Source organism: Oncorhynchus mykiss, chromosome 17 (genome assembly GCF_013265735.2).
Source record: "Oncorhynchus mykiss isolate Arlee chromosome 17, USDA_OmykA_1.1, whole genome shotgun sequence".
Classification (NCBI taxonomy): Eukaryota; Metazoa; Chordata; class Actinopteri; order Salmoniformes; family Salmonidae; genus Oncorhynchus; species Oncorhynchus mykiss.
This window is the reverse complement of record NC_048581.1, coordinates 79,397,508-79,416,739: the sequence shown is the minus strand read 5'-3', so window position 1 is coordinate 79,416,739 and position 19,232 is coordinate 79,397,508. Positions and strand designations below refer to the sequence as shown.

At 45.3% G+C, this 19,232-nt stretch overlaps 1 protein-coding gene across 2 annotated transcripts; it reads right to left on the bottom strand.

Moving 5' to 3' along the window:
- Positions 1-14,854: 14,854 nt before the first annotated feature.
- hyal1 (hyaluronidase 1) lies at positions 14,855-18,100 on the bottom strand. Of its 2 annotated transcripts, none has more exons than XM_021569915.2 (4): positions 17,791-18,100; positions 16,619-17,538; positions 16,402-16,491; positions 14,855-16,316 (listed from the first exon to the last, which is right to left on the bottom strand). In XM_021569915.2, exons 1-4 carry the CDS (start codon positions 17,792-17,794, stop codon positions 15,996-15,998), a joined length of 1,335 nt encoding a protein of 444 aa, XP_021425590.1. In that variant the 5' UTR covers positions 17,795-18,100; the 3' UTR covers positions 14,855-15,995. The 2 variants fall into 2 exon arrangements, with proteins under 2 accessions (XP_021425590.1, XP_021425591.1); XM_021569916.2 differs by having other exon boundaries at positions 16,694-17,538.
- Between the last annotated feature and the right edge of the window lie 1,132 nt (positions 18,101-19,232).

Sequence of the window (19,232 nt, the reverse complement as noted above, 5' to 3'; positions counted from 1 at the left end):
GATGGATGGAGCCAAATACAGGACCATTCTGGAAGAAAACCTGATGGAGTCTGCAAAAGACCTGAGACTGGGATGGAGATTTGTCTTCCAACAAGACAATGATCCAAAACATAAAGCAAAATCTACAATGGAATGGTTCAAAAATAAACATATCCAGGTGTTAGAATGGCCAAGTCAAAGTCCAGACCTGAATCCAATCGAGAATCTGTGGAAAGAACTGAAAACTGCTGTTCACAAATGCTCTCCATCCAACCTCACTGAGCTCGAGCTGTTTTGCAAGGAGGAATGGGAAAAAATTTCAGTCTCTCGATGTGCAAAACTGATAGAGACATACCCCAAGCGACTTACAGTTGTAATCGCAGCAAAAGGTGGCGCTACAAAGTATTAACTTAAGGGGGCTGAATAATTTTGCACGCCCAATTTTTAATTTTTTGATTTGTTAAAAAAGTTTGAAATATCCAATAAATGTCGTTCCACTTCATGATTGTGTCCCACTTGTTGTTGATTCTTCACAAAAAAATACAGTTTTATATCTTTATGTTTGAAGCCTGAAATGTGGCAAAAGGTCGCAAAGTTCAAGGGGGCCGAATACTTTCGCAAGGTACTGTATGTTAAAGAGGGGGGGGCTTAAGCTGCATCCCTGTCTCACCCCACGGCCCTGTGTGAAGAAATGTGTGTGTTTTTTGCCAATTTTAACTGCACACTTGTTTCTGTACATGTTTTTCCCCCAACACCACTTTCCATCAATTTGAATAGCAGACCCTCACGCCACATTGAGTCAAAGGCTTTTTTGAAATCAACAAAGCATGAGAAGACTTTGCCTTTGTTTTGGTTTGTTTGTTTGTCAATTAGGGTGTGCAGAGTGCTGTAATTTGGTAAAAGGCCAATTTGACATTTGCTCAGTACATTGTTTTCACTGAGTAAATGTACGAGTCTCTCTCTCTCTGTATCTCTCTCTCAGAGGATAAAAGATAGAAAAACATTGGATATTAATGGTGATAGAAACAGGGTGAGTCTGGAGAGCAGAAGGTTGAAAGGAGGTGAACAACTAATAATGAGGAGAGCAGAGCGAAAGAAAGTGGAGCATCAAGGCAAGAGAGAAGGGGAGAATAAAGAAAGTGGAGCATCAAGGGGAGAGAGAAGGGGAGAATAAAGAAAGTGGAGAATCAAGGGGAGAGAGAAGGGGAGAATAAAGAAAGTGGAGAATCGAGGCGAGAGAGAATGGGAGAATAAAGAAAGTGGAGCATCGAGGCGAGAGAGAAGGGGGGAGAATAAAGAAAGTGTAGAATCGAGGCGAGAGAGAAGGGGAGAATAAAGAAAGTGGAGCATCGAGGCGAGAGAGAAGGGGAGAATAAAGAAAGTGGAGCATCGAGGCGAGAGAGAAGGGGAGAATAAAGAAAGTGGATCATCGAGGCGAGAGAGAAGGGGAGGATAAAGAGATGTTGAGAGAGATTTTGCGGGGTGATAGAGTTAGGGAGTTTCAAAATGAGAGGGGAAAAAGGAGAAGGGAGGTGCAGAAAAAGAGAGGGGAAAGAGCGGGTTGAAGGGTTAGGTGTGAAGTTGGGAGTCTATGTGACAGTATTAAAGCCACAGGAGCAGCAGAGGAAAGCTGTTAGTGGGAGCGCACCGTCTCTTAATCGATTGTGAACAGTGCTACAGAGCAGAACCAATCGCAAGGGCTCCCAGAGACTTCTCTGGGTTAGAGTACTTACACGCTGTCTGCTGCCCGATCAGAGAAAGTAGAGAAGGAGAAGAGAGTGAAAGAAACAGAGGCAGAAAAAACAAAGAGATGAAGAGAAAGTGAGAGAGGAGAGATAGAGGGAGAGGAGAGAAAGAGGGAGTTGGAGAAGATTCAGGTTCAGCTATTCTAATTGAGTGACCTTGACTTGAGATAGCTGGTTGGGCTTCTTAGCTCAGACTGTGTGTGTGTATGTGTGCGTGTGTGCGTGCATTCAGTCTGTTTGTGTGTGGTTTTTTGTTTAGTCGGCATTAGATTAGTCCAACTCAGAGATGTTGACCTCTAAGAAAGATCACGTCACACTGTCTAAAACAGAAATGGTCTATGTCCTTCAGAAAGTTCATGAAACTGAGTTTTAAACAAAAAAATAATAAGTTAAAGGAACGATCTGAAACCTATTGAGGCTATAATTGGTTTGACAACCAATATGCTACTCGTGACAAGCGGCCTGGCTAGCAGCCAGACAGACAGCTATCCAACAGACAGCTGCAGAGCAGCGCCATCAAAACAAAAGCCCAATCTCATCCTGACACATATCATTTGCATTCCTCCATCTGTCTCTTCTCTCTTTCATGCTACTTTCTGCACTGAATAACAATACAAACGTAACATGTAAAGCGTTGGTCCCATGTTTCATGAGCTGAAATAAAAGATCCCTAAAATGTTCCATACGCACAAAAAAAAACATATTTCTCTCAAATTTTCTGCACAAATTTGTTTAGTGAGCGCTTCGCAGTAAGATCTTTGAAATTGTTGCATGATACATTTTGATTTTTGTTCAGTATAGTTAAACCCAACATGGAGGTGGTTGTTCCTGACCGTGTAAAGTTGTGCTGCCTGCGACACTGGGGGGAGAAATCCCATTAGTCTTGCTTGACTGGGTTTACCTGTTAGAACCATCGCATAGTAATTAAGAGCGGGAAATAAATTATGGAGTGCCAGATTAAGACATCAGACTCTTGGTTGATATAAGGAGAGAAAGCAAAGCTAGAGAGAGAGACAGAGAGACAGAGAGAGAGAGATCTCCACAGGAGGATAGAAGAGGGGCTGAATATCCCCCACTGGCAATGTGATATTGTCGTCATTTTAGACAGGGTGTAGATGTCATCAAGTAATACCATGTGTTGGTATACTGTCACACACACTTAAATGAACATGATAGTGAATGTAGAAAGCAATAGAACCGCAGTAAGCCTACAGTACCATAATAAGCTCGCTCAGACAACTTGAGATGACACAGGATAAACCCTACCTCTTTGTATTAGTGTGCAGGGTGTTTTGCATGGAATGCCACGCTATGCCGATCCTTCCACAAGGATCTGAAGTGCCATAAAAAAGGGTCTAATCACAGCTTCAAGTGTGAGTGCGGTTCTGGTCAAGGGCATGCGGTCAATAAGCAGAACTGCCCCTTTAAACGGCAGTCGGTTGTCTAGGAAACAGGTACAGAAATCAGGGATTTGGAAGATGGCTGAGTAGAGCAGCCTGGGAGGCAGCATTATGCAGGGTTAGTGCTATCCGGGGTCCTCGAGACGTCCCTACCCGAAACTCTAGCCTTAACCTCTACCTTAATCATCTTACATGTCAACTTTAATGGGTGACGTTAGAGCTCCCGGATAGCAAGGACCCATTTAACAGCAGCCTCTTGAAACAACAGCAAGGAGACATAATGTCACACAGTCACACACAGGAGCCACAACATAACACTCTCTAGCAGAAACACTGCAGCAGTCATAACCAAATTAGACCGTTTTAGAGATGTTCATGGTCCACATGAGGATACTTCAGTGAATCAGCTGAGTTCTGTGAATTTCAAATGTTCAGTGGTATCTGTTGTTTTCAAGTTGTTGTGTAATATTGCATACTAGTGTGTTTAAAAATGTTTGATCTCTAAACATACATTGAAAGTCAAATCTCCACTGGAATTATGAGGATAACAGCTAAAACATATTTCTAGCACTTGATCAGGTACACTACCGTTCAGAAGTTTGGGGTCACTTAGAAATGTCCTTGTTTTTGAAAGAAAAGCAAATGCTTTGTCCATTAAAATAACATCAAATTGATCAGAAATACAGTGTGGACACTGTTAATGTTGTAAATGACTATTGTAGCTGGAAACGACTGATCTTTTATGGAATATCTAAATAGGCGTACAGAGGCCCAATCACTCCTGTGTTCCAATGGCATGTTTTGTTAGCTAATACAAGTTTATAATTTTAAAAGCGTTGGGGTGGGGTCGATGCCAGCTGCCCAGCATAGGGCAACCAGTCATCAGCCTCTATATTCTGTCTCTGTTCTCATTCAGTTAAGCATGTACTAACGCTTAGAAGAAGAGAAAGAATAGCCGACTGTGACCTGAAGCCCCATAGGACAGTGCTGTCCGTAGTAGGGTAGTGTTTGGCCCGGGGGCTTTCCTTGGCTCATCGAGCTCTAGCGACTCCTTGTGGCAGGGTACGGCGAAGAGCCAATGTTGTAATTCGGTGAGATAATGGGTCAATTTGGTGAGAACATGCCTGATCTTGGTAGCTAAGCAGGGTCAGGGCTGGTTGGTACTTGGATGGGAGACTGCCTGGAATACCAGGTGCTGTAATTTGTAAAAAAGAGGAAGATTATTTCATTGTTCAGTGCATAGAGGTTTTCGGAAGTGCTTAGAGGTTTTCGGAAGTGCTTAGAGGTTTTCGGAAGTGCTTTCATCGGTCTATGGTTGCAAATTTCTGTTAACTTTCCTAAAATTCCCAGATTTTCCAGAAATCCTGGTTAAAAGATTCCGGATTCAAGAGGTAAAAAGCAGAAAGACCTGATTCCTACCAGGATTTCTGGAAAACCAGGGTTTTTGGGAAAGTTACCGACATTTTACCGACACAGGAATCCTTTCCTGGAGGCCTTTATTTTGGCTGGCATCCATTCTGACCTTTCAACATGCTGACAAAGACAACATTTCAAAGTATTTACTGCATTGTCCACAATAAAAAAGAGACTCAATAACCATATATGAGCTCTAAACGTGTGAACTCTCAATGTTTACATTTTAGCAGGCGCTTTTATCCAGAGAGACTTAGAGTAGATTGTGGATATATTTTTCATACAGTTCTTCCATACTGGTCCCCCATGGGAATTGAACCCACAACGCTTACGTTGCAAATGCCATGCCCTTACCAACTGAGCCACACAAATGCCATGCCCTACCAACTGAGCCACACAAATGCCATGCCCTTACCAACTGAGCCACACAAATGCCATGCCCTACCAACTGAGCCACACAAATGCCATGCCCTACCAACTGAGCCACACAAATGCCATGCCCCTACCAACTGAGCCACACAAATGCCATGCCCTACCAACTGAGCCACACAAATGCCATGCCCTACCAACTGAGCCACACAAATGCCATGCCCTACCAACTGAGCCACACAAATGCCATGCCCTACCAACTGAGCCACACAAATGCCATGCCCTTACCAACTGAGCCACACAAATGCCATGCCCTACCAACTGAGCCACACAAATGCCATGCCCTTACCAACTGAGCCACACAAATGCCATGCCCTTACCAACTGAGCCACACAAATGCCATGCCCTACCAACTGAGCCACACAAATGCCATGCCCTTACCAACTGAGCCACACAAATGCCATGCCCTACCAACTGAGCCACACAAATGCCATGCCCTTACCAACTGAGCCACACAAATGCCATGCCCTTACCAACTGAGCCACACAAATGCCATGCCCTACCAACTGAGCCACACAAATGCCATGCCCTACCAACTGAGCCACACAAATGCCATGCCCTACCAACTGAGCCACACAAATGCCATGCCCTACCAACTGAGCCACACAAATGCCATGCCCTACCAACTGAGCCACACAAATGCCATGCCCTACCAACTGAGCCACACAAATGCCATGCCCTACCAACTGAGCCACACAAATGCCATGCCCTACCAACTGAGCCACACAAATGCCATGCCCTTACCAACTGAGCCACACAAATGCCATGCCCTACCAACTGAGCCACACAAATGCCATGCCCTTACCAACTGAGCCACACAAATGCCATGCCCTTACCAACTGAGCCACACAAATGCCATGCCCTTACCAACTGAGCCACACAAATGCCATGCCCTACCAACTGAGCCACACAAATGCCATGCCCTACCAACTGAGCCACACAAATGCCATGCCCTTACCAACTGAGCCACACAAATGCCATGCCCTACCAACTGAGCCACACAAATGCCATGCCCTACCAACTGAGCCACACAAATGCCATGCCCTTACCAACTGAGCCACACAAATGCCATGCCCTACCAACTGAGCCACACAAATGCCATGCACTACCAACTGAGCCACACAAATGCCATGCCCTACCAACTGAGCCACACAAATGCCATGCCCTACCAACTGAGCCACACAAATGCCATGCCCTACCAACTGAGCCACACAAATGCCATGCCCTACCAACTGAGCCACACAAATGCCATGCCCTACCAACTGAGCCACACAAATGCCATGCCCTACCAACTGAGCCACACAAATGCCATGCCCTACCAACTGAGCCACACAAATGCCATGCCCTACCAACTGAGCCACACAAATGCCATGCCCTACCAACTGAGCCACACAAATGCCATGCCCTACCAACTGAGCCACACAAATGCCATGCCCTACCAACTGAGCCACACAAATGCCATGCCCTACCAACTGAGCCACACAAATGCCATGCCCTACCAACTGAGCCACACAAATGCCATGCCCTACCAACTGAGCCACACAAATGCCATGCCCTACCAACTGAGCCACACAAATGCCATGCCCTACCAACTGAGCCACACAAATGCCATGCCCTACCAACTGAGCCACACAAATGCCATGCCCTACCAACTGAGCCACACAAATGCCATGCCCTACCAACTGAGCTACACAAATGCCATGCCCTACCAACTGAGCCACACAAATGCCATGCCCTTACCAACTGAGCTACACAAATGCCATGCCCTACCAACTGAGCCACACAAATGCCATGCCCTACAAACTGAGCCACACAAATGCCATGCCCTACCAACTGAGCTACACAAATGCCATGCCCTACCAACTGAGCCACACAAATGCCATGCCCTACCAACTGAGCTACACAAATGCCATGCCCTACCAACTGAGCTACACAAATGCCATGCCCTTACCAACTGAGCCACACAAATGCCATGCCCTACAAACTGAGCCACACAAATGCCATGCCCTACCAACTGAGCTACACAAATGCCATGCCCTACCAACTGAGCCACACAAATGCCATGCCCTACAAACTGAGCCACACAAATGCCATGCCTTACCAACTGAGCCACACAAATGCCCTGCCCTACAAACTGAGCCACACAAATGCCATGCCCTACCAACTGAGCTACACAAATGCCATGCCCTACAAACTGAGCCACACAAATGCCATGCCCTACCAACTGAGCTACACAAATGCCATGCCCTACCAACTGAGCCACACAAATGCCATGCCCTACCAACTGAGCCACACAAATGCCATGCCCTACCAACTGAGCCACACAAATGCCATGCCCTACCAACTGAGCCACACAAATGTGTAAGGTCACCATAAGATAACATGTTGAAGTATTGTAGGGTTTATTGGTATATGAAATATGAAGTGGTGAATACATCACACAGACATGACAAGCAACCAAAATGGCTGGGAAAATGCAAGTAGGGACCTCGCCCAGGCAGCACGACTGAGAGAGACTATCCACATGCAGTAAAATATTGAGAATATCAGCGCCCAGTTTCACCTGTTGAGTTACATTAACTACTACTGCCCCCTAGTGTGTAAAAGGGAGTGGACTGAGACGTATACCTGCATGAATGGTGTACCTCAAGGAAGAATATGGACAGAGAATCCCCCATCCTCCCCTTCCCTCCTCTATTCTCTCCATCCTCCATCCCTACTCCCCATCCTCCTCTAACCCTCCTCTATTCTCTCCATCCACCATCCCTACTCCATCCTCCATCCCTACTCCCCATCCTCCTCTAACCCTCCTCTATTCTCTCCATCCACCATCCCTACTCCATCCTCCATCCCTACTCCCCATCCTCCTCTAACACTCATCTATTCTCTCCATCCACCAACCCTACTCCCATCCCTCCTCTATCCTCTCCATCCTCCATCCCTACTCCATCCACCATCCCTACTCCCCATCCTCCTCTATCCCCCTCTAACCCTCTTCTATTCTCTGCATCCACCATCCCTACTCCCCATCCTACTCTATCCTCCTCTAACCATCCTCTATTCTCTCCATCCACCATCCCTACTCCCCATCCTCCTCTATCCTCCTCTATTCTCTCCATCCACCTTCCCTCCTCCCCATCCTCCTCCATCATCCTCTATTCTCTCCATCCTCCATACCTATTTCCCATCCTCCTCCATCCCTCCTCTATTCTCTCCATCCTCCATCCCTACTCCCCACCCTCCTCCATCCTCCTCTAACCCTCCTATTCTCTCCATCCTCCATCCCTACTCCCATCCTCCTCTAACCCTCCTATTCTCTCCATCCTCCATCCCTACTCCCATCCTCCTCTAACCCTCCTATTCTCTCCATCCTCCATCCCTACTCCCATCCTCCTCTAACCCTCCTATTCTCTCCATCCTCCATCCCTACTCCCATCCCCCTCTATTCTCTCCATCCTCCATCCCTACTCCCATCCTCCTCCAACCCTCTATTCTCTCCATCCTCCATCCCTACTCCCCACCCTCCTACTCCAACCCTCTATTCTCTCCATCCTCCATCCCTACTCCCATCCTCCTCCATCCTCCTCTAACCCTCCTCTATTCTCTCCATCCTCCATCCCTACTCCATCCTCCATCCCTACTCTGTCCTCCTCCAACCCGCTATTCTCTACATCCTCTCCATCCTCCTCCAACCATCCTCTATTCTCTCCATCCTCCATCCCTACTCCATCCTCCATCCTTACTCCCATCCTCCTCCATCCTCCTCTAAACCTCCTCTATTCTCTCCATCCTCCATCCCTACTCCATTCTCCATCCCTACTCCGTCCTCCTCCAACCCTCCTCTATTCTCTCCATCCTCTCCATCCCTCTCCATCCTCCTCCAACCCTCCTCTATTCTCTCCATCCTCCATCCCTCGTCCTCTATCCCCACCATCTTCCCCCAGCCTGATGCTGTGTGTGGAGAGACGCAGATACACTGGGACAGATTAGATCCTTGTAACTTTACAGAGTGGTGTGTGGTGTGGACGGCCTGCCGTAGCGCTGGTGTTGCTGAACTGTGAAGGGGAGATAGCCCGCGGGCATGACTCCGACGGGGACCTTTCAAATCCAATCGCATCGCCGTGGTCCCCGTCCCAGCTCTGCCTCACTATCAGAGCAGATAACGTTCTCTAGTAAAGGTTACAAAATGTAACCGTGACATTTCTGTTGAGGCCGAACAACAGGCATTCCTGGGATTCCTGTACAAAGACTGAATTTATATAAGGATGTGTATTCATGTCTATAGTGTGTGGGTGAGTGGGAGGGGAGAGGTGGTGTGTGTGTGTTTAATTAAAGTGAATTACTGAGAAAAGTTTATTCTATGCTCAAAAAATGAATTTTTCTCTAAGAGTCATGTTTAGTGGGGCTTTGAGTTAATTAAAAGCACAAGGCAAGCTACATCTCCAAGAATTAAATAAAAAATATGATAAGAAGATGGACACAATTTGACTGAATTGTGGATTTAAAAAAATATGGGTATAGAAATATGCAAATTACATTATTCTAATCTCTCTCTCTCTCCCTGTCTCTCCCTGTCTCTCTCTCTCTCTCTCTTCCTCTCGTTGTCTCTCTGTCACTTCTTTAAAAGACATAGCAAAAGACACAGTTCTTTAAAAGACATAGCATACGTATTATAGGAGAGAGTAGAGATGTTACAGAACTGTTTGCTGTCTGTTGTAAACTTTGGTCAAATTTTTCTTAGACTAGGTTCTCAGGTCCCCAGGGCCTAGGCAAGGCCACTAAGTGTCAGGATGTAGTTCATTTGAAATCAGCTCCAAGCACGGTATGTGCTAAGGCCCTCCAACACATGGGATCGCTATTGCTCTATCTTCTGCTAACGCAACATTTGTCAGGTTGATATTAATGTTCAGAGACTGTTTGAAAAAGGAACACAAAACACTTGGCAATGGCAGCCATCGTGGTTGGAAAGCGAGGTAGCTGCAGTGATCCCTTCCCTTTTACAATGGCAGCCATCGTGGTTGGAAAGCGAGGTAGCTGCAGTGATCCTTTCAACTTTTACAATGGCAGCCATCGTGGTTGGAAAGCGAGGTAGCTGCAGTGATCCCTTCCCTTTTACAATGGCAGCCATCGTGGTTGGAAAGCGAGGTAGCTGCAGTGATCCCTTCCCTTTTGCACTGGCAGTCATCGTGGTTGGAAAGCGAGGTAGCTGCAGTGATCCCTTCCCTTTTGCACTGGCAGTCATCGTGGTTGGAAAGCGAGGTAGCTGCAGTGATCCCTTCCCTTTTGCACTGGCAGCCATCGTGGTTGGAAAGCGAGGTAGCTGCAGTGATCCCTTCCCTTTTACAATGGCAGCCATCGTGGTTGGAAAGCGAGGTAGCTGCAGTGATCCCTTCCCTTTTACAATGGCAGCCATCGTGGTTGGAAAGCGAGGTAGCTGCAGTGATCCCTTCCCTTTTACAATGGCAGTCATCGTGGTTGGAAAGCGAGGTAGCTGCAGTGATCCCTTCCCTTTTACACTGGCAGTCATCGTGGTTGGAAAGCGAGGTAGCTGCAGTGATCCCTTCCCTTTTACACTGGCAGTCATCGTGGTTGGAAAGCGAGGTAGCTGCAGTGATCCCTTCCCTTTTACACTGGCAGCCATCGTGGTTGGAAAGCGAGGTAGCTGCAGTGATCCCTTCCCTTTTGCACTGGCAGCCATCGTGGTTGGAAAGCGAGGTAGCTGCAGTGATCCCTTCCCTTTTACAATGGCAATCATCGTGGTTGGAAAGCGAGGTAGCTGCAGTGATCCCTTCCCTTTTACACTGGCAGCCATCGTGGTTGGAAAGCGAGGTAGCTGCAGTGATCCCTTCCCTTTTACAATGGCAGTCATCGTGGTTGGAAAGCGAGGTAGCTGCAGTGATCCCTTCCCTTTTGCACTGGCAGTCATCGTGGTTGGAAAGCGAGGTAGCTGCAGTGATCCCTTCCCTTTTACAATGGCAGTCATCGTTGTTCGAAAGCGAGGTAGCTGCAGTGATCCCTTCCCTTTTACAATGGCAGCCATCGTGGTTGGAAAGCGAGGTAGCTGCAGTGATCCCTTCCCTTTTACACTGGCAGCCATCGTGGTTGGAAAGCGAGGTAGCTGCAGTGATCCCTTCCCTTTTACAATGGCAGCCATCGTGGTTGGAAAGCGAGGTAGCTGCAGTGATCCCTTCCCTTTTACACTGGCAGCCATCGTGGTTGGAAAGCGAGGTAGCTGCAGTGATCCCTTCCCTTTTACACTGGCAGCCATCGTGGTTGGAAAGCGAGGTAGCTGCAGTGATCCCTTCCCTTTTACACTGGCAGCCATCGTGGTTGGAAAGCGAGGTAGCTGCAGTGATCCCTTCCCTTTTGCACTGGCAGCCATCGTGGTTGGAAAGCGAGGTAGCTGCAGTGATCCCTTCAACTTTTGCAATGGCAGCCATCTTACAGTCGTTTACATATGATTGTGTGCATACAATTGTATGAGATGAGTGGTATTTTAAGGTGTCACTAGAGACTGATGATAAGATATTTTCTTCCTATTTTGTAGCAAATTACATGTAGTTATTCTTATTCTTCACTGGTTCCCATCTACAATCCAATCAGCATTTCCCCACTGTGAGGTGACCAGCATGTCAGTTTTCTCCTTCATTGTGCCACTACCGAGAGCCTCCTCTCATAACAAAAGCATCTCTCTTCGGAGATCCACTTCATTACCCAGACTAATATGGAGAAAACATTTTATTCAAATGAGTTTAGATCAAAATTCAGTAAAATGAAAATTCTGAAATGGATTATCTGCTTACAAAAATAAATCACATTTAAATGAATTACATAATAAATTACTTATCTGAAAAGTGCAAGTTTCCCTCATTGGCTGAAGGTCCATGGGGTTAACCTTGGTGTGTGTGTGTTTGTGTGTGGTGGTGTTCACCGAGCTCTAATGGGGTCTGGCAGGGGTGGAGGGGTTGAGAACAGAGCTGCTCATCGGTGGAGAAGTCACATGTGACAGTCTGTCAGGTCACCTCTCATCAGGACACATACTGCAGAGACAGCAAATCTTCAACTCACACGCACACACACACACACACTCACATACACAGGTAGGCGCACAAACCCATGTGCACACACCTGCACGCGCAGAGATACACACTCCTCTCATGTCATACCCCTGAGAGAGAGTTTATACAAGGTTATTCATTTATCTTCCATGAATAAAGAAAGTGAATATCTTGAAACAGTCTGCATTCAGGCATTGCGTTGATATGACATGCACAACAGCCAGATAGAGTCTGTCTGCCACTCAGAGGGAGAAATGGCCATTCAGTGAAGTGAGTGCAATCAGAGCCCCATCTCAGAGAAATAGGACATTGTGACCTCTATCACCACGCCCCCCCCCCCCCCCCCCCCCCCCCCCCTCTCTCTCTCTATGTCCTGATGTCATTTTCTTACATTTGATGGATATATTATTATTGAAGTGTCAGAGAACATTTTGTGTGACAGTCTGCACAAACACCTCAGCCTCCATCAAGCATCTGTTGTGTCCGTGTACCTAGAAACAGGAGAGCTCATGAGTTTTATTTCTGTGAAACGGTCACAAAGAGTGCATTGGCCTTCTGTGGTACTGTGTAAATATACAGTACCAGTCAAAAGTTTGGACACATCTACTCATTCAAGGGTTTTTCTTTATTTTTAATATTTTTCTACATTGTAGAATAATAGTGAAGACATCAAAACTATGAAATAACACATATGGAATCATGTAGTAACAACAAAAGTGTAATTACATGTAGGTGTGATGGTGTGGGGGTACTTTGCTGGTGACACTGTCAGTGATTTATTTAGAATGCAAGGCACACTTAACCAGCTTGGCTACCACAGCATTCTGCAGCAATATGCCATCCCATCTGGTTTGTGCTTAGTGGGACTATCGTTTGTTTTTCAACAGGACAATGACCCAACACACCTCCAGGCTGTGTAAGGGCTATTTGACCAATAAGGAGAGTGATGGAGTGCTGCATCAGATGACCTGGCCTCCACAATCACCCATCCTCAACCCAAATGAGATAGTTTGGGATGAGTTGGACCGCAGAGTGAAGGAAAAGCAGCCAACAAGTGCTCAGCATAGGTGGGAACTCCTTCAAGACTGTTGGAAAAGCATTCCAGGTGAAGCTGGTTGAGAGAAGGCAAATGTCATCAAGGCAAAGGGTGGCTACTTTGAATAATCTCAAATATAAAATATATTTTGATTTGTTTAACACTTTTTTGGTTACTACATCATTCCATATGTGTTATTTTCTAGTTTTCTTAAACAATGTAGAAAATAGTAAAAATAAAGAAAAACCCTGAAATGAGTAGGTGTGTCAACTTTTGACTGGTACTGTAATTTTGGAAGACATTAGTCAAATATATTCAGAGCCAGTGTGGTCACAGTTGGTATACAACCACATCAAACAGGTTCTGATTTCATTGTACTGTGTACCATGTGTATCCTGTGCATATGACAAATAAACTTGACTTGATTCCCACTCCCCTACCACAGTGAAAAATCAATGAACAAAAACATAGACTTGCTCACACATATAAGGGACAACACATCCTTACAGAGATACAGAAGAACATCAGACCTCTATGAAGCCTGATCAGTCTTGACTCTTTTGAAGGACACTGACAGAGAGTGTGACGAACCACTTATTATACCAAGAGCCACCGAGACAATCTCTAGACCGAGCGGCAGGGGAGGGGAGGGGGAGGCGTGACCACAGAGGGGTGACAGAGCGAGACACCAAAATGAACAAATGTGGAGATTAGAGGATAGAGAGATGGAGAGTGAGGGCCCGGCTCACTGGAACTGACAGACAGGGGTTAGTTAGTGGGAGAGAGGGCCAATTGTTTGGAGAGTTGTGTTTCTAGCAGGAGCCAGATAACGCTCACAGTGGCCTCTCATTATAGCTGATCTACCTGAAGGCTACAGGTCAGCTCTATTCAGTATTGGAGTATGGGAAAAGGAGAAAATATAACAGCTACAGTTGCATTCAAATTGTTATTATGACTGTTGTAACATTAAGATGTTCTCATCTTTTTACTTATCATTGCGTAATTACACAATGTCATGTGTAATTCAAGTCAATGCAGGCCAAAACCACAGTTTTGATGATTCTAAAAGGCTCCTATATATTCCTAGTTTCCATATATGGGAATAATAGTGTGTGGAAACAGCAGCCTTTGATTATCTTTCTCATTTCCCCCCCAATCCAATCTGCTGTGATAAAGAGGGAAGTGGGAAAGAGCAAGCCCATCCTCCAGGGAGAAAGCCAAATTACAGCCAACCACACCACATTGAAACAGCAGCTATCAGAAGAGAAAGGGTCTTACATGCTGCGTGAAAATCAATCAAGGGCATCAGGGTCACCACATGTTCCTAAGAAGACACCGAGACAGTGTCTGTCAGTGTCTGTTAGTTCAATAATGTGGATAAGCACTCATATTTTGAGCTCTTCAAAACTGAGGCATGAAATTATCCATACATTTTTGTGGGCCAATTATCTTTTGCAAAGAGCCACTTAATCCACTCTGAGCTGTGGTGACCAGTAGTAGCTACATATAAAGCCTTGGGTAAGCTCTTGTTTCAGTTTAATTATTACATACCACCACCTGGTGGTCACAGACCTGCAGTAGGAAACCCAGGGAATCCTGTCAGAGCTCAGCATGCTGCTCCTCTGCTAACAGCTCATACACAAGTATAGAAATAACCATGTTCTTTCTAAATGAGAGTGTGGGTACAAGGCATCCATAATAGGTCCACTGTGGTGTGAGGTTGGGATATCACATGCAGCTGTGCTGAAATGGTTGAAGCCCACTTCCTATTGTGATTTTTTTAGTACAGATATGCCAGTGAAATCATTTATTGAATGTAAAATTCAAAAACATTTCAGTTGAAGTATCTGGTAGACAATACATTCATCCATACAGTATCAATCATGAGTACATTACATCACATTTCTAATGAGTCACATATGCGCCCACGGGGTTCTAGTCCATTTCTGAGTACATTTGTGGTGCTCAAGAATCACTTTGCCATTAGCTAACAGCTGAAACTGTCAAGCACCACTCCAGTTGGTGTGGATCTCCTTAGCTCTAATAGCTTTAAAAACTTAAAAGTCCCGAAATGAAGCATTATTTTAAAGCTAGAATCCTTAGTTGCTACATCCATTGTTGGACTAATGAATGATATATACCCATTGATTCTTGAAGAATATAACGTGTAAATGCATCGTGAGCTTAGCTCAACTCGCATACCCCATCAGAACTCAAAATATGTTGTTTTACTCCAATGTTGGTAAACAGTGTAAACACTGTATAGCATCAAAAACATGGTTAAAACTATCATTTTGATTTTATGGATGGTCAGTCCGTGCATCCATAGCTCTGTCTATAAATTTGAGAATGGTTACACTTCTAAAAGGCCCATCCCTCAGCTTAATACCGAAACAGAGGCGGAATGACCCCTTTGTTATTGTTTCAACTAAGGATTCAAGCTTAACCACTGATTTTCTGTGACGTGTTTGAAACCAATAGGAATAATCCCAGGTCATAAACTGTAATTTAACAAGATTACATTTCTACTTTTGTAAAATGTCTGGAAACTATTTTCTAAAGAGACATGTGCTTAAATGTCAATGTCAACTATGGTTTATTCCTAGCTTTCTCAGTGATCTACAAATAAACTGTTCATAATATCATATCACTTCATCCCTCACTAGTAAACTCATCCAACTGGTAACATGTAACCCACCTATTTGGAGTGGTCAGAGGCAGATTGGTGTTGAGCAGGGGGAGTCTGAATGAGGGTCACGAATGCAACAACGCTGGGTATAATTGTTATACTTCTATACTCTATTGGCTCAGGACTGGGTATAATGTGTCCCATAAGAGTGAGTACAGTAATCAGAGTGGGCTAACGTAATGTAATGTAGAGTAACGTAATGTAACCGATGCTCCTTTAAACACAAGGGGATTGTCTCGATCAGAATTACAGGGGCTTGGAGCAGTGTTTACCTCCCCAGCCAGGATAGCATTGGCACTGGAAGTGGGTCTGTATGTACACAGCCTCACGTGGCTTCAGTTGGCCCAGCACCCTGTAGCGTTGCCCTCCCTCTGGCCTCTTCTCAGGCACCACAGTCCAGGCACTGGGGTCCAGGTGGAGGTAGGCACGGGAGACTTTGTCTTTCCTCTGGCATCGGCCCTGAGAGGAGCACACCGTCCTGCTACACAGAGTAGCTGCTGTGGTCACATTCACCAAGTAACGGCCCAGGGTTTCATCCAGGTAGTCTTTGATTGCCTCACAATTCGCCTGGAAAACAGGAAATGACAAATAATCATTATTTGTGTGTGTTTGCATATGCAGGTAATGGACCAAATTGGAAGTTGTAATGTACCTTAGATTTGGAGTAGGCATTGTCTCCCCACAGTACGATCCCTGCAGATCCTAAAGCAGCACTCTCTCCAATCGTGTGGACAAGGACCTCCTAACAAAGTAGCAATCAGGGGTCAGTATGTATCACGTACCATAACAGTCTTAGACTCATACTATTGCACTGATAGACAATAGGGATTGGCAGTACAGAACAGCATACTGAACAAGGGGGTACCTGCCTGAGAGAGGAACTCCAGAGAGTAAGTGTAGACAATGCGGGCGTACGGAAACACAGGGGGGACCATGGGGGTTACCTGCGCGCCCACTCTCATGGCTTCCATGACACGGTGGTGTGTGTAGAGGAGGATGCCGTTGCCAAGACCACGCATCCCAAGATCCAGGTAGATATCTGGGTAGAGGGCAGAGGAGACGTTCCACAGCCAGAACAGATCATCATTCCTCTTCAACTCTATCTGAGGACACTCCCCTGTGTAGTTATATGTTGTGTTTTTGTAGTAGTTATAGCAGGAGGGGAAGCCATAAAAGCCCCACATCCCCTTGGGTCTCTCCTGCTCCCCCAACCTTAGGGTGCCCTCCATGAACGCCCGTGCTGCATCCTCAAACTCCTTGCGGGCCACCACCTCCACCTGAGCAGGGCTCCAGTCTGGGTGCTTGGACCTCACTAGGGCCCTGGACCCCTCCCAGTAAACCTTCATGCCTTCCCAGTTGCGCTCCCAGAGTGGTCTCCAGCTCTCCCAGTCCACCACAGCCAGCCCTTGGAAGTCTCTGTCAGGCATGTAGGTCCGGAGGTCCTCAGAGGTAGCCCTCAGGTGCTCCAGCAGGCTGGAATTCTGTGGCACCCCGCCGTTAACTGCCTCTCCTTGGTTGTATCTTGGGTACAGACCCAGTTTAGTATTGTAGAAGATGGTGATGTTGTCACCCATGAAGCTCTGGTTCTGATTGCTCACTATGTTGAACACTCCCAGGTCCAGATCCACCCCATAGCGGCTCTTACACTGGGCTGTAGGGGCATTCCACACAGTGAGGAAGGGCAGCTGGGACAGTGTGGGGAGTGCTCCTGCTTCATGCTCACTGCTAAGAACAATACTGGCCACATTCACACAAAGAATCAGCGCCCCAGGGAAAATGCACTTTATACCTGCAGAGAGAAAACACAACTTTTATACCATATTTTGCCAAATTGAAATAAAAGCAGTGTGCCTGAGTGACACAGTCAGTACATACTGATTCAAGTTCTACAGTCTGCTATTTTACTGTGAGGAAGTAAGTCACATGACTTGGAGTGTGCTAAGGGAATCTAATGAGGGAATCTAATGAAAATATGCACTGCATACACATTACTTAGCTAAGTCAAAATCACACAATAACAGCTCCTTATTAGTCTACTTACCCATATCATCGGTTTCGTGGGCAAATAGTTGGTTTATACAAGTCAACTGACTATAGAGAAAAGTGTATGCTATCGCATGATCTGCTGATAGCCAACTTCTCTTTTCAAAGTAAGAAAGAGGAAGGAAAACGGTCTGGAGAAACAAGTAGGTGCGCTGGATTTAGGTCGTCCGCTATGCCTGGGGTTCGGACTTTGTTATTTTTATTGCACAAAGTGCAAATTCGGATCACCATTTGTGCCACGCGAACTAAATGCAGTGCATCTTGAAAAACCAGAGATTTTCCAAGCACCAATCAAAAGAGGACGAGGCAGAACGTTTTCTCATACAGTCGACATTCGTTAAAGATACATGAACAAATGTATTTCGCTCTGAATCACCTTTGTGAATCGAATTGCGAGTTTGAAATATCAAGCCAATGTATGCTTAGTTTACTGTAGCCCAGTGGTTTTCAACCTGTGGTCCGCGGGGGTGCTGCAGGTGGTTTGCGAAATTGTTTAGATTAATTTTTTAATATATATTTTTTCTTCCAGACATAATAACAGTTGGGAGTATTAATGGTATTATAAGCAATTTCATGATGCAAATGGTTTATAATGATAATAATTACTATTATTATTATAAACAATTATTATTATTATTATAAACAATTATAATTATTATAGTTTATAATAGTTTATAATATTATAATAATTATTATTATTATATTATTATGTGCTACATTTACTGCTAAAAATGGATAACATTTGACCACCAAAATATTTTTTGTTTAGCAAATTCTGCGACTCCACCAATGGTGGTCCTCGAGAGCTTTTTACAGTGATTTGGTGGTCCCCGGAACAGGACAGGTTGGGAACCACTATAGCCCATTCATCTCGTGAAAATAGTGTATTATATAAATGAGTATTACTCTCAGAATGGGCCTACAGAATGATCTTTACTATTTTTATTTAACCTTTATTTAACTAAGCAAGTCAGTTAAGAACAAATTCTTATTTACAATGATGGCCTATCCCGGCCAAACCCGGACGATGCTAGACCAATTGTGTGCCGCCCTATGGGACTCCAAATCACAGCCGGATGTGATGCAGGCTGGATTCGAACCAGTGCCTTAGACCGCTGCACCACTCTGGATAATTAATTAATGAATTAGATAATTAAAATAAACAGGCTCTGTGCATTAACATTTTAACAGACCTGGCTATCTGCAATGTGTCTAAACACACAGGCCTATAAAACTTCAGGATCTGTTGCTGAAGACTTCAAAGGAACCAAAATAATTTTGGCTAGAGGAAACCTATAATTATGGTAGAGGAGGGCTGTTAAATCAAATATGGTGTTGTGGCCTAGGCTACAGTAAGGCAATGCTTCAGACAAAGTTTTATTTGACCCCAAAATCGGGAGGGTAGCCTATTACCCACTAATTTGGATGTCAAAAAAAAAA

Excerpts from the sequence above, each read along its gene's own strand:
- hyal1 (XM_021569915.2), bottom strand. Across the intron at positions 16,492-16,618 it reads CTCTGGAGTTCCTCTCTCAG|GAGGTCCTTGTCCACACGAT; the intron begins GCAGGTACCCCC and ends CTACTTTGTTAG. Across the intron at positions 16,317-16,401 it reads ATGCCTACTCCAAATCTAAG|GCGAATTGTGAGGCAATCAA; the intron begins GTACATTACAAC and ends CCTGTTTTCCAG.